This window comes from Lissotriton vulgaris, chromosome 6 (assembly GCF_964263255.1).
Source record: "Lissotriton vulgaris chromosome 6, aLisVul1.2, whole genome shotgun sequence".
Lineage (NCBI taxonomy): Eukaryota > Metazoa > Chordata > Amphibia > Caudata > Salamandridae > Lissotriton > Lissotriton vulgaris.
Window position 1 is genome coordinate 1,758,225,226 of NC_141694.1, and position 14,659 is coordinate 1,758,239,884.

The 14,659-nt window shown below is 41.6% G+C and overlaps 1 protein-coding gene across 1 annotated transcript in view; it reads right to left on the reverse strand.

Moving 5' to 3' along the window:
- Positions 1–778: 778 nt before the first annotated feature.
- Positions 779–14,659, reverse strand: part of MSRA (methionine sulfoxide reductase A) — a 1,022,917-nt gene continuing 1,009,036 nt past the window's right edge. The window contains exon 6 of the mRNA XM_086927997.1: positions 779–1,265. Within this exon, the coding sequence (XP_086784123.1) occupies positions 1,104–1,265 (162 nt within the window). The 3' untranslated portion in view covers positions 779–1,103. The remainder of the gene's footprint in view (positions 1,266–14,659) is intronic.

A 14,659-nucleotide genomic window follows, 5' to 3' on the forward strand; every position in this document is an offset into this window, starting at 1 on the left:
TGTATTGTTGTCAATATGTCTATTATTTTTTATATGTACAGTGTTTTTCTCTGCCATGAGAAGTTATAATTCTTTGAAAAACTTTTTGAATACAAAGGTAAATAAAATACCTGACATATCCGACTGAAGCCGATGTGTCGCCTGTAATCAAGGGCTAATGTAAATAGGGGGGTGGCATTTTTCGTGGTATAAAACAATGCACACTTAGCATGTTCTCCATCCAGCTGTATTGCGAAACCTGAGTGGTGAACATGCACAGGCTCCCAGCCCCAGTCTGAGCTCCGAACCATGGTGCTCAGACCAATCACAACGCTGCTGTCATGCTGGTGACAGCAGCGTAGTGATTGGGTAGGGGAGCTTGGGAGCCTGTGTGCTTCCTGCTTCTAGGAGTCGACCGAAGAGGACCGAGAGGCGGCAGCTGGGCTGCAGGTAAGTGATTTATTTTTTCAGGCCTGCCACCCCCGTTAAGTAGCAGCCACCACTGTATGGAAGGGAAGGCCACCCTTGAATAACATTCTGTGCTTCTTTCACCTTGGCATACTACGGTATGGGTAAAGGTAAAAGTAAGACCAGATCAGTGCCAAGCCAGAATCAAAGGAACTAACCCCCCCTACATAACTTTATAGCCCACTGCTTAAAAAGGAAATGCCAAAAATGTAACTTAAATAGCACATTAGAAATTCAAAATGCTTTGACCATGTTTACTTACCCAGAATAAAGAGGGTATATCTCATATAATTCCATTACATACAGGAAATGTACAAATAAATCAACAGCATTTCTACTGCAAACATTTTCATTTATTGTAAGATTTAGTTTAGCTAAGGTACACATGTAAAGCTGGAGGAATAAAAGAAAAGATTTGATTGAGCAGTAATAGAAATGATCCTAGGAGTTTATCTTTCCATGGATTAACATTTTATAGCTATTTCCAATCAGAGTAAATGCTTTTGCTTGTAGGCGGTGAACATTTATGAAGAAAATCTTGTGGTTCACAATCCAAAGCTCTGCTCCTTTTAGAATTATTAAAATGTTTTCACAGCTCCATCATGAAAGGATTAGAAAAGGCTTTTCGATCACTCCCAGATGATCATCACACAGTGTTACTTGAGACCGATGGGACATGAGACACCAGTACCACCGAGGCCACAGTAACCGTTCGGTTTCTTGCTCAGGTACTGCTGGTGGTAGTCTTCCGCATAGAAGAAGTCTTGACCCTTGCGGATTTCAGTGGTGATTTCACCATAACCGCTCTCCTTCAGCACCTAAAGAAAGAACAATTTTAATGACTCACTTATTGTATATAAAATATGAGAGTAAGAAGTATAGAAAAAAGGAACTGAGTATTTAACATTTCCAAACCATTAAGTTCACATTACACAATTGTCATCAGAGTGCCTCTGGATAGCCAAGGAACTATCAGCAATAAACATAACTCTTGAAGCATGGAGAACAATGGACAAAATGTAGATCCTGGCTGAAGCCCTTAACGCTGGCGGAATACTAGAAATGATCACACAATATTTCTTATATCAGCATTAGAAGAGACAATAACTGGTAGCTTTATGTGAAGATGATGTTCTGACACATTATCCATAGTGGTGAATGTCCCTTCTACCAGTTATCTAATACCCAAAACTGCAAAAATGTGAACCATGGATTAAAGTTGAGACACACATTGGGATGTATTGGCAATGATGGAGGACCATGTAGAATATGGACTCCCAGTGGTAGGGGAAATGTATTCAATTGTTTATTCATTCATTTTAATGTATTCATTGTTTTTGTACAGCATTTAAGCTACAAAATGGATCCTTCCGTGTGCTTTGGAAAGGATTGTGGGGCTAAGCGGTATGCTTGAATAGGATGCTGGCAAGTGAACAAGTTAGACAAAGACTAGGCCATGCAACTATTGAAACATGAAGATCTTTTGTCCTTTCTAGTTTTTATGTCTGACTGTCTCAAGGTGAACGGGCAGAGGAGAGACTATCAAAGCATAGTGCCTTGAGAGCGCAGCAATCTTCTACCAAATTATTTGCATTTTGTAAGTTGGACCAATAATCTATAGTTCCGTTATTTGAAAAAAATGCAAGTCCATATTTTGTTTATCAAGAGTAGCATACAAAATATCAGGTTGGCAAATTCCTGACACTGACAACCAATATGTGGCTGTGCAGCACATAAATTATAAAGAACAGTATGTAAATGCTTATAAACTTTATAGTAAATGATATTGTTTTTTTTTTTTAAATTACACAATTAGGTAAATCTCATATAAGATATTAAGTAGGTGTACTACATACTTTTATACTCCTATCCTATGAAACCTTCCCTTGGTTGACAGGTCGATCATATGTGAATAATGAGGGAATGTCTTAAACTTCCTATCCGAGACAATCAAAGTCATGCTTTTATTCAGGCAGGTTATTTAATGGATGCTAAATCTGCACCGTTAGCTTAACCCCTTTGGTAATTCGGACGGCCGGGGCAGTCCGACGCACCAGTGTCCATGTGCGTAGGACGGCCTCCGGCCATCCAATCACATGGCACTGGGAATCCCTCTGGTGCAGGCACCAGAGGGATTCCCTTTCCCCCCCCAACAGCCTCGGGAGCTAGGGCAGAGCTTCCCCAGCACCAGATGCTGCTCCCCTGGTTTCCCTGAAATGATGATCAGCGCACACATCGCGCTGACCTAATTTAAATTAAACCAAAACTGAAATGAGCCTTGGCTCATTTCAGTTTCACTTTCCACGTGCTCAGGGGGCTATCTCAGCCCAGAGCACGTAGAAAGATGAGAGGTATCATTGGAAAGGGGATAATCTCACAGATCGTAAGAGCTGCTTCGTAAGACCCGCAGAGGCTTGATAGGTGAGATGAGGACCAAAAAAAAAAAAAATGACCCCTTGCTGAATTCGGAATGTTGTCTACTTTTCTAAAATGTATAGCTTTCCAGGGTCCATTTTTGCTTTCATACCCATGTCTACCATTAACTGGAAGAAGGTTGAGAGCACAAAAAATTGCAAAAATAGGCTATGTCCCAGTAAAATGCCAAAACTGAGTAAAAAATGTTGGTTTTCTGACAAAAGCCTGTCCATCCCGGAAAGCTGGTAAAATTATGATTTCAGCCCCACAACCCCTTTGTTGATACTATTTGCAGGGAAATACCAGATGCTTCCATTTACAGCATTTATTTCCCATTTTTCAAAACCCAAAACAAAATGCAGCTGTATTTTGCCTAATTTCTGGGTCCCCTCAAGGGAATCCACAAACCCTGGGTACCTTTAGAATCCCTGTGATGTTGGAAGAAAAATACACAAAGTTGGCGTGGATACCTTATGTAGTCAAAAAGTTACATGGTCCTAAGTGCAAACTACCCAAATCAGCCAAAAAAATGCTTAGCACAGAGGGGGTGAGTGGTGGGGGCTAGCAGCGAAGGGGTTAAAGCTGGGTACCTGAGGTTGCATATTCCCAAAGCACAGGTAAAGAAGTGTGTGCTGACACTTATTGGAGAAAAAAGCTGTTCTGTCCTATAGAGTCACATTCAGTTAACATAGGAAGATACGTTACAGTAATGCACCAAGTTACCAAGAAGACATTCACAGTGATTAATGTTTGTGTCCAAACAAAAAAACTAAATTTAAGTGTGAGATTCAGCAATTGATTTTAACTCCTCATAGCAATCACCAGATTGTATTAGGGGACTGCATTGTTCAAAGGAAATCTTTATTAAGTTGTAAATCAAATGTACCACTGTCACATAAAAGGCTGGTTAAAATGTTGGCAATACTAAAGATTACAATATTTGGTGATTAGCACATTTGACTCACCAATAATGCACATTAGTTTCTAAATCGCATAACTGTATTGTGTTGCAATACATTCTAACATTTATAGAATGCTTACTACTCCTATGTGGGATGCTCAAGCACTTGTCTACTAGGGCAGCATGCTAGAACGTGTAGGGTTGGCAGTGTGTTGCCTTTTTTTTCATCCTATGTGGGAAGTGCTTCCATGTTGTGTGCAAGGACCACCGAGATGTGATTATTGCCTTATGGGAGGCAGCAAGAAGTGTGAGAGGCATGCTCACATTTAATGGTTTTTAGTAAGTTGGTAACTTTGAGCAGCCTTAAGATCATAGTCTACTTAGCTGGTTACTCCACTGGATTATTCATTCTGCAACCTTTTGGTTTAGCTTAAAAAGCCTGTGCAGCCATAGGTTGGAGGGACAAATGTCAAAGAGATCTGCTGAATCATACTCCTATGTTGATTATCTGTATATGGACAGTAACCTATTAAACAGAACTCAGGCACGCTGGTATTTAAGACCGTGCTAAAATACATTCATAAATGAGTATGTTGATGAATCAAGATATCAGTGATCAAACATCCAGAACTAGTAAAATACAGAAGTGCATCAATGTTTGAAATCCTAGGGCATCTGGCAAGACAAACTCTATTTGGAATAGTATAAAGGTAGAACTCATCATAAAGTGGAGGACTAGGTGAACTTTGCTATAGTGTCTATACATCAAGTAAAGTCTGAAGAGAACATTCAAGCACGTACAAATATATGTAGATAGGTTAACTTGAAAGATAATTATGAACCAGAGTATAACAAAAAATATTCCTGCCTTGAAATATGGATTTTTTGTAAGTTAATGTGGTTGTACAGGCACCATATTTCAAATATCCTTCATATTATTGAGGTTTCAGATTATTTCAGGTCTTTATTGGACTTGATTTATTTCTCCAAATAGTAAAGGGTTAAAGGAGTTTCCATTGAGTGTGTCGGAAGCCTATTGTTCGGGAAGGCTTGCAAGGCGATTAGTTTTATAAGTTAAATTGATCAGATTCTTTTATGCAAGTACTGTACATCAGACTGACTTTATGTTGTGATTCAATGACAGGTAATTTTTTTATGGTAGAAGTAAGCATCGTTGTAGTGCAGGTTCCAACAATAACACACCAAACGTTGTTGAGTCCACTAAACATGTTTTACTCCTGATGAATCTGTACAAATTTGTCTAAGGCAGTGAAACATGTTAACAGTTGAGTATATGTTAAAATGATAGTTTTAGTACATGCTGGCACACTTCTAAGAAAGTTGTGTTAGTGAGTGCCTGACACATTTTTGGTCTAAGAAAGTTATGTTAGAGATTGCCTGACACCTTTTTTGGCATTATGGAGAATTGTTTTTTCTCCTTCGTGTGGCTCCCATGAGGTATTCTCACACTTTTTATTAAGTTTGTACTGCTTTGCCGCACTTGGGCAATCTGAGTAATTAGAGAATATCACTTATGCTATTTACCATCTTTTTTAAGAACGCTTTTGTGGTAGTCTATATTGGAAGTATTCTATGTTGATTATCTGGAAGGGTGTTGTATGTATTTATTGATGAGGGTAGCAGGTTTTCTTTGTACTCCAATATTAGTTTGGCCAAAGTTTGTGAACACAAGTGGTCTGAGTTGCCTCAAACTACAAGCGAGGTATGAACAACAAACCCCTCATAGTAAATGGGAAACTATAATTTAGGGGCAACAATAAAAAATATTCAGAACACAAATATTTAACCAATGGGAGGTATAATGAATACTAATGCACTTTGCTTAAATAATACATTCTAAAAAAAGCCAGAAAATTACTGAACATTATCAATGATATTAACAATAAGTAGTATTTTAAAAATATTCAGGTTTTGTACAGAAAGTGGTGGAATATGCTGATTAGTATGCAAATATGGATAAAACTGCAAAACAGTTGCTAAAACTGATTTAAAACATTGAGACTCCCATTAAAAGCGTTCTTACATAGAACAGAGAGGGAGAGCAAAGTAATAAAACACAATGAATTAATATGTTCAATGTTAGCACCCTAAATATTAAACTTCTATATACAACTGAATGTTCTTTGAAAGTCCAGAAATGCCATCGGTTTTTGAGAAGTGTATTCCCATTGACCAATGCTGGATTGTAAACCCTTCAATTTAATACACTTATACCATATTGTTACCCTTTCAGTTATCAGTGTCTTCTTTCATACATTACAGAACCCTTCAACTGTAACTAGTGAAACCACAAGATGGTCAAGGTTCGTTACGGATGCTACGCATCAAAAAAATATTAAAAATACAAGCACAGTTGTGAATGTTCACTCTAAACTGAATTTCGGTTCAAAGATGCCGAAAAGGGTAAATTTTAACAGCTGCTCTCATAGGATGGTAAAGCCGAGATATGACAATCACAGACAGCTAATACTTACTTGGCAATTGTGAGCTAGTATCGGTGAGTCAATGTTAAAGATGACAAACTCATAATTTGTATGAATTTTAACAGATATACTCTGCCTTTCCTACTTATGAGTCACTAAAATAGATACCGTGGAGTTCAGCAAGTAGTAGGACCTACTGTGACCGTGCTTTAAAGTGGGGAGACGAAATAACCTCTGTATAGACTATGGCTTATATAAAAAGTCTACTATATTGTTATATCAAAAAGGTATTTTACTAAATACAAAAGTATACATATTGAAAAAGTTTAATTTTGTCATAGTATCAGTAGTTTGAGCTATTTCCAAAACTTGATCTTTCAAACAGCAATTTCCACAGATGTATCCCAACATTACAAATGCTGCCAATCACAAATATGCTATATGCCAATGTGTTTGGAATGAATCATGATGTGCTGAATTCAGACAGTTGTGATTACACTGAATCTTTACAACACACGTTTTGCTGAGACAACCGCTTCTTCCTGGTTGTATACTAGCAAGTCATGGAAAGGAAGAGAGCACAAGCCTAGAAATTATCACCAAATTATTTTATATGCATAATATCTCAAATCAATGCAGTAACTTTCTACACATATTTACTTTTTAAAAATATTTTAAAACCAACAATTACAAAGGTAAAAAAAATCAAGAAACAAAAAATGCTCTGATGAAAAAACACGCTAAATGCTTTCATAATTTGTTAATATAGTGTGCTTAAGTTCAAATATAACATATTGCCAACATTCTGAATCTGATGGTACTTAGTTAGGCTACTGCTATTTTGTTAAGGTTAAAAGAACATGTAGAATGTATAATAGAGAGACTCAGTGAAGAAACTGAGGAAATTAAAGACAGATTACAAATCTAAGATTGGAAGCTAGAACCAAAATAAATTATGAAATATTAGATGAAGTTTTGACTAGATTTCAAAAAGAGGTAAAAGAAAAGATCAGAATCAAAAATTCTAAGGGAAGAAAGTGATAAGTTCTCAGGCAATGCATATGCTTACATGAGGGAATTTGATGAAACTTTTGTGGCTCAAAAGTTCACAAAAACATTATCTCAAGATTACTTAGCAGTCTCTGATAGTACTCGCATTAAAACAGGCACAAGCAATGGAGGTAGAATGACCTCTTCTTTTTAGAAGAACTAAAAAGATTAACAAAATAGTGGAGGACTCTCAGAAGGCAACAAGAACAGTAAACGAAAATTCTGAAAAAATAATATATATACGAACTAGAAGGCAAACAAAAAAATACAGGGGCGAAAACCAGATTATAGAAGACAGCAGTAGAGCAATATAAAGTGATATGATTATCAACCTTTCAGATACAACATAGAGGGTTCTCATTTTCTCCTACAAAACATTTTGATACATTTGACATGAAGGCAACTCTTTTCAGGTTTACAAAAAATGTAAGGTTTAAAATGTTTTTCTTAAATCTCCCTCAAAGAATCAAGAGATTGTCATAAAAGATTTTGAAACATATACAAGTGGTAATGAGTCTTGAGGATAATGAGACACGAGACACAGAGGAGAGAGCTGATTCTATGAATATAGGAAATACCACACGTTTGAGCAGTAATATAACTAATATATTCATTTATGGACATTTTACTTAGAAGTTATTTTAAGTCCCTGTAACTATGATGAAAATTGTTGTAAATTTGTAAATTGAGTAGAGATGTGCAGGGACATTCAGGTCATTTAAATTCAACCTATTTTTGTTTTTAGCACTTTAAAGTGGATGGTACGGTGAAAAGCATCAGCATTGATTCTTCTGCCTCTGCCCTTCCTATATATTTTGCATCTCTGAAGCCTGCACTGCTGCTACAGGTGACTCAGCTACGGTCTGTTTGAGGGATGCTGACCATGCTGCAACTGCTCTAGGTTTGGGAAACCAGCAGTACTGATGCCTGAAACATGCATGACCATTGCTATGGTGTGACCCTGGTATGTTCTTTAACTGACTGGCTACATTACTAGCACACACATTGCCATGGCCAGGGTCTTGGGGGGCTATTCCAATTACTGCCTAGAACAATCGAGACTTTCTGAAGACTTCTATGGGGGGATAAAATGTAAATGCTCTGGAAAGGTCAATATAAATAAAGAACAAATAAGCATTTACAATGCAATGGTCTCGGCATTGTTAAAGTTAGAGCTATTGGCATTGCTCATGACATTATTTTTATTTATGTTTTTGTTTTTAAAACATATAAATCAATGGCATTGTCATTTACAATGCCAATAGCTTAATCTCTCGCAAATGCGAGACCTATTGCATTTGCACCCACACACAGAGCCCCACACACACACAGAGCCCCACACACAAACAGAGAGCCACACACACAGAGAGCCACACACACAGAGCCACACACACAGCCCCGCACACACACGCACAGAGCCCCACACACACACACACATACCCACACACACACACAGAGCCCCCCCCCACACACACACACAGAGCTCCCCCACACACACACACAGAAAGAGCCCCACACACATACACAGAGAGACCCACACACACACACACACAGAGCCCCACACACAGAGAGGGAGCCCCACACACACACAGAGCCCCCCCCCCACACACACAGAGCCCCCCCACACACAGAGCCCCCCCACACACAGAGCCCCCCACACACAGAGAGCCCCACACACAGAGCCCCACACACACACACAGACCCCCCCACACACACACAGAGCCCTACACACACACAGAGCACACACAGAGACACACACACAGAGCCACACACACACACAGAGCCACACAGGGAACAGAGGCCAGAAAAAATGATCACAACGAGGGAACAGAGGCCAGAAAAAAGATCACAACGAGGGAACATGGGGCAGGAAAGCAAGTACAACGAGGGAACAGGGGGCAGGAAAGCAAGCAGAACGAGGGAACAGGGGGGCAGGAAAGCAAGCAGAACGAGGGAACAGGGGCAGGAAAGCAAGCAGAACGAGGGAACAGAGGGCAGGAAAGCAAGCAGAACGAGGGAACATGAGGCAGGAAAGCAAGCACAACGAGGTATAATTCTATTATTACACATACCTCGCAACGTCTACCTTCTCTGTTGACAAATGTCCCTAGCCCTTTACCAAGGTGGAAGGCAGGTCGGCCACTGTGCTTGGTTTCTTTTTGAAAAATGCACCGAGCTACTAAGAACTTTGAAATAACAGCAGCTTCATCCCCGAGACAGGGGGCCGGTGGGGGGGCTCGATAACGGCTGAGGGGAGCAGGGTGGTGACAGCGAGGCAGGTGCCGGGGGAGCACCCCCTTACCGTGGCCGCCGGTCAGCTGGTCCCTGTGTCTGAACTGGGGTGGCAGAGTGGGCTAAAGAACGGTGATGGATTAAACCCAGATCAGTTGACTGGGGGTGAGTGCTTGTATTGTCAACGCTCCGTCCATCATTTCCTTTGGTTTTTCCTTGGTCCCTGCGAGCGGGCACGCAGCTGGCTGAGGAAGGCTGCGGGGTGCCGGTTGACCTCAGGGCAGAGGGGCGGGGGAGGATGTTCCAGCGGCTCGGCCTTTCCCAGGATGCTTGGTGATGTCGCGGTCGACGTGTTTGCTGCCGCCGCTGTGACGCAACAGCGGGCCCGCCTCTGTACTGTTGCCGCGGCTCTGCAGCACGCTCCCCGCACCGGCGGGCGCTGCTGATGAGGACGGGGCTCGAGCGCAAGCCGGGCACAGAACTGAGCGCTTAGAATGGTGTCAATTGGTGTTTGGGTGCTAACTGGGACACCAAGTACATCAATGGTGCTCATACCACGGACACTCCTAAGAGGCCATGAATTAACACACTTATGTAACGTCAGAATTATACCAGAAGAGTCTACTATATTGCTATGGATACCCATACTATGCGAAAAAGTACCACCAATATGCGATGCCCGACATTTTACCAGACTTTGAATGCCCCATCCTTTTCGGATTGGGGGGTGTGTTTTTCTTTAGCGAAAGAAACGAAAAAAACACACCCCTCAATCCAAAAAGGACAGGCTTACAGCGAAAAGAGATCGTCACAGAGACCTCTTCTCCAATGGCTGGCCGCCGTTTAGGAGGCCAGCCAATGGAGAAGAGGGGCAGGCTTAAGCCTCTCTACTCTGAGACATAAGATCTCGCCAGCGAGACTACGCATGCGCAGCCTACGCTAGCCGAGACCTAAAAAGGAATGTATTGTCTGTGGACTTTTAATAGTTGAGACTCGATTGATTCACAGCTGAAGAACTCCTGCAGTACTTCTCACTGTACTGACAGATGCGTTAGTGTATCAACCCCTCTGTGTAAATAGGGAAATTATTTACTTTATCATGTGTATATGTCAATATCACAAACAATGAGAGAAAGTATTTTTACTTTTGCATCAATTTTGAGCAAATCCGAATTCATGTTCAAACCATCTCTTAAATATTCTTATTGAATAGCATAGGATGATATAGTATGTGGCCACACTGGCCTTGTGCCAGGCGGGGAGGGAGTTGTAAGATTTGATTACATACTCTAACACCAAATATTTATAATCGGAGACATTCACAGTAGCAGATATGAATTAAATATCTCGAAAAGTGGCATTAGGTAAATGTTCTCTTTAAACGCCTCGTGAGGAGTAGTACATAAATGCATTTACAAATGCAATAAATACATACCACCTCACCTTTACAGATAATGAGTTAACTTTTCTGGATTGCAAAGAAAATAAAAATACGAAAATGCAACAACTGCACTGAAAACGCAATATTGATGCAATCATTCAATCCACCACTAGTTATTCCGTGAAACTATTGGGACACAGTTCAACACATGTTATGCCCCGAAAAACCGCACCACAATGAGATTCATAAAAAACTTGTATCCAGCGCATCCAATTAATAAGGAAAACAAAACCTCCAAAGGTGTTCTAGACAACAGACCAGAGACTGAAATAAGCAGAACGTGGAGTAAACTGCAAATAGATAAACGTGGGCAATGAACGCTACTCCAAACACAAAAGAACATTGGCTCATGTAATAGGCAGGAATGAGATGGCACTGAATTGCTTACAAAAGGATTGACTGTAGTCCCATAAAAATATATACAGGCTCTGTTGAGACAGCCCCAGCATTTAACTGTGCATGCATACACCCTAGCTGGTGCCAACACATCTGAAGTAGCCATTGATGCGAAAGGCTGTGGCGGGCGGATGATAACGAAGGACAGCCACACAGCTCATTATCTCGAGGCGCTTGCTTCGTGTGCCAAGAAGCGGCATGTATGCTGCTCCCACAGACAGCAGAGGGGTCAGGAGTCAGCTGCTGAGGAGTGGATGTGTTTCATCAATTCTTCACGAGCCTCTGCAGATGGTGCGGAAATCCGTTCAATGGCGGGCAGTGATTTCTGTCAACTATATTCTTTCCTACTTTTTTAAATATCAGTAGTATACTCGTTGACTTTATTTTATAGCAAAGGTAACAGAGGGGGAAATAAAATCAGCTACACTGGCTCAGTGCAAAGCAGAGTGGCTTCAGGTAGAACAAGTAGAACAAGTTAAAAAACAGAGGGAGGCAATCTCTGCTCAGCACTCACTGTTTCCAACTTGTGACATCTGCATGTAATACATGAACTCTGAGAAATTCCTAGTTATATGTATGAACTTTAGACACCTCAAACACAAAAAATACAGGTGCATGGCTCAGTACCAGGCTTTAGGGTGAGGCAACGAGTGCTGCTGCACTGGGCACTGACCTCAAGGGGGCGCTGTGTTTAGAAATAACCTATGATTTAGAGGCACCCACTGAGTTCCTTGTGTGTCCAGCTTTCAGGCAGCAAAAAATATGTCATGATAATTCTTGCAAATAATGTTTCTGCTAGAGCGAGAGAGAGATGTCTAGTGGCAGTTTTGACTCACCATAAAGTAGCGGGGAGGGTTAATATGCCTGCTGCAAAAAACAAATCAGAATTTTGTATTGCTTGCTGAGTGGAATAGCAAAGCCAACCTTTACCAGCGCCTGAAAACAAATGAAATATACTTGAGAGAGGTGCTATGGAGACAGGGCTGGACTGGCTGTAGCGGGCACCAGGCGTTTTCCCGGTGGGCCGCCAGGGTGGGGGGTGGTTTGGGGCCCCTGAGGGTCCGTTTTTGTTACCGGGGGTCAGCAATTTCGGTTCCTCTGTAACCCCTACCCTCCCCCCAGGGGGGCCGGACGAGCAGTTTGCCAGGGCCAGTTTCAGTTCCCAGTCCGGCCCTGTATGAAGAGATGAGGGGCACTTTTTCCTGGGTGGTAGTGAGGGAATCCGAGAAGAAGGTCATATGGAAGAGAACGCCAAAAAAGATTGTCGCACGAGGCGCCACCAGCGCTAAAGCAGGCCCTGGCTTGTCTCAGCACTGAGCCATCGCAGCTATTCATGATATGACCTAAGATATAACCTGTCTTCTCTAGCCCACCTTTCTTCTGTAGCCTATGTGCCCCAATGTTTTTAAAACGTCTAACATGGAACTCTAACCTTTTATAGCTCTGGAGCAGTTAACACAAATGTTCATTGAAGAGGCCGTTTTGGACACTGCTGCTTGTAGCAAAGTTCAGCTCTAGAGGTTTGAAGCCCCGCAAGGGATGTTAATTATACTCCACCGGAGTTAACTAAATCAGGGGTCTCTTTAACTTCATCTGTGCGGTCGGAATTTGCAAGAATTCCGGGTTGAATCCTGAGAATCCCTTGAGTAATGAGGAATTACTCTGGGAATTTCGATTCCCATAGTAATTCCTCAAACTCTCGCACAGTTTGGCTGGAAGATTTCTGCTGCTTTCAGCAGGGATTGGAATTCCAAGGCACTCATAATGAAGGCTTGAGGACGACTAAGATTCAACAGAGGCTAATGGGTCAATTTTTCTAGGCACTATCCCTTATATGGGACAGTTGGTGGGGACAATCAATGTCCCAGAATCCACTGGACACAATGGCCTCAGGCTCTGTTCCTGGGAGAGGAAGCCTGAATCACTAATAGGATTCAAAATCTATAATATCGACCTATTGGTCCTTTTAACTAAAAGTTGAATTCTAAAGGTGCTCCCAATCACAAATCTGTGGAACAGTTCCTATCTGTTTTAGTGCCAAATATGATCCCTCTAGCCATGCAGTTAGATGAACTTTGCCCCCTCGGTGGTATGTATTTACAAGTCTAGTTAAACTATTTTGGAAGCACTGTAATAATGTAATGTCTAATGGTGTACGTCTAGATTTCGGGTGACGAAACCTTACATTACTAATGCAAGCTCTGGTACATGGGCATCAGACCTTTCCCTATTATATTTCTAATTATATTTATTTTTCCACAAAGGGACAGACTATTCAGAGAATTGTAATACAAGCAACTCAAAAATTAAATATCTCCGTGCAAAATTACATTCTTCTTTGCAGAGTACCAATTATCTTCTAAATAGGAAATTCCAAAAGTAGAAAGGCTGTGGTAATAAGGGAAATAATGAAGCTAAACTTTTAAATGGAGAGGTCCAGACTAATTCCCATTGACAGCTTACAGTAGCGGGCTGGAGGGCATCCTTGTGTAACAAACATTGTATCAACTTGGCCTCAAAGTAAGGCATATCACACTGAATGAATTTCAAGATTCACCAACAAATCCAATCGAGAGAAGAGTAGGAGAGGGCAAAACCTTTAACTCCTTGGACGCTCATGACGAGCTCAGCTCGTCATGAACAATGGGAAACTCAATAAACCAGAACAGGAGGAAAATAACACTAGCATCGATGGTGTTAAGTCAGCGGTCCTATTCCTCCTGAGGTGATTGAGACCTTTTAGACGGTTATGTACATCTAACCATGTTATGCAATTCAGTATAGGCAGGGTTGAAGCGGATTACCATTTTGCGGTCAAGGATCCCTAGCAGCTGTCAGCAAAGCATACAAAAGGGGAGAAGAGGCATAATCGGCAGAATGCTGGAATGGAGGACTCGGCAGTTAAGTAGGGAGATGTCTGTTACTTCTTTTAGCGAACCCAACAACTCATTCAAGTATGTCTAAAGCTGCTCAGATGCATCGCTCAGTGGCGTAGCTAGATGTTGTGACGCCCATGGCGGTACCTGTGTTAGCTGCCCAGCGGCTGCATGTAAGAGCATGGGGGGAGCGGGGGTGCTGGCAATTCCCGCAAAGGCTGCCTTGCATGGCCTCAGGGACTCCATTCTCCGGGGCATGGCCTCTATTGTGGGTGCCCTGGTCCCACCCTGGGTACCTACCCACATCTGTTGGGGACCAAGCAGCAAGCCTCAAGGTCCCTGCCGGCTTCCCGCCTCCTGTGGGAGCCAGTATTGCTTTCACAGAGATGAAGATGCCAAACATGCAGCTCCCGCTCCGTGAAAGCAATTATTCTCCACTTCCAGCAAGTGAGAGCCT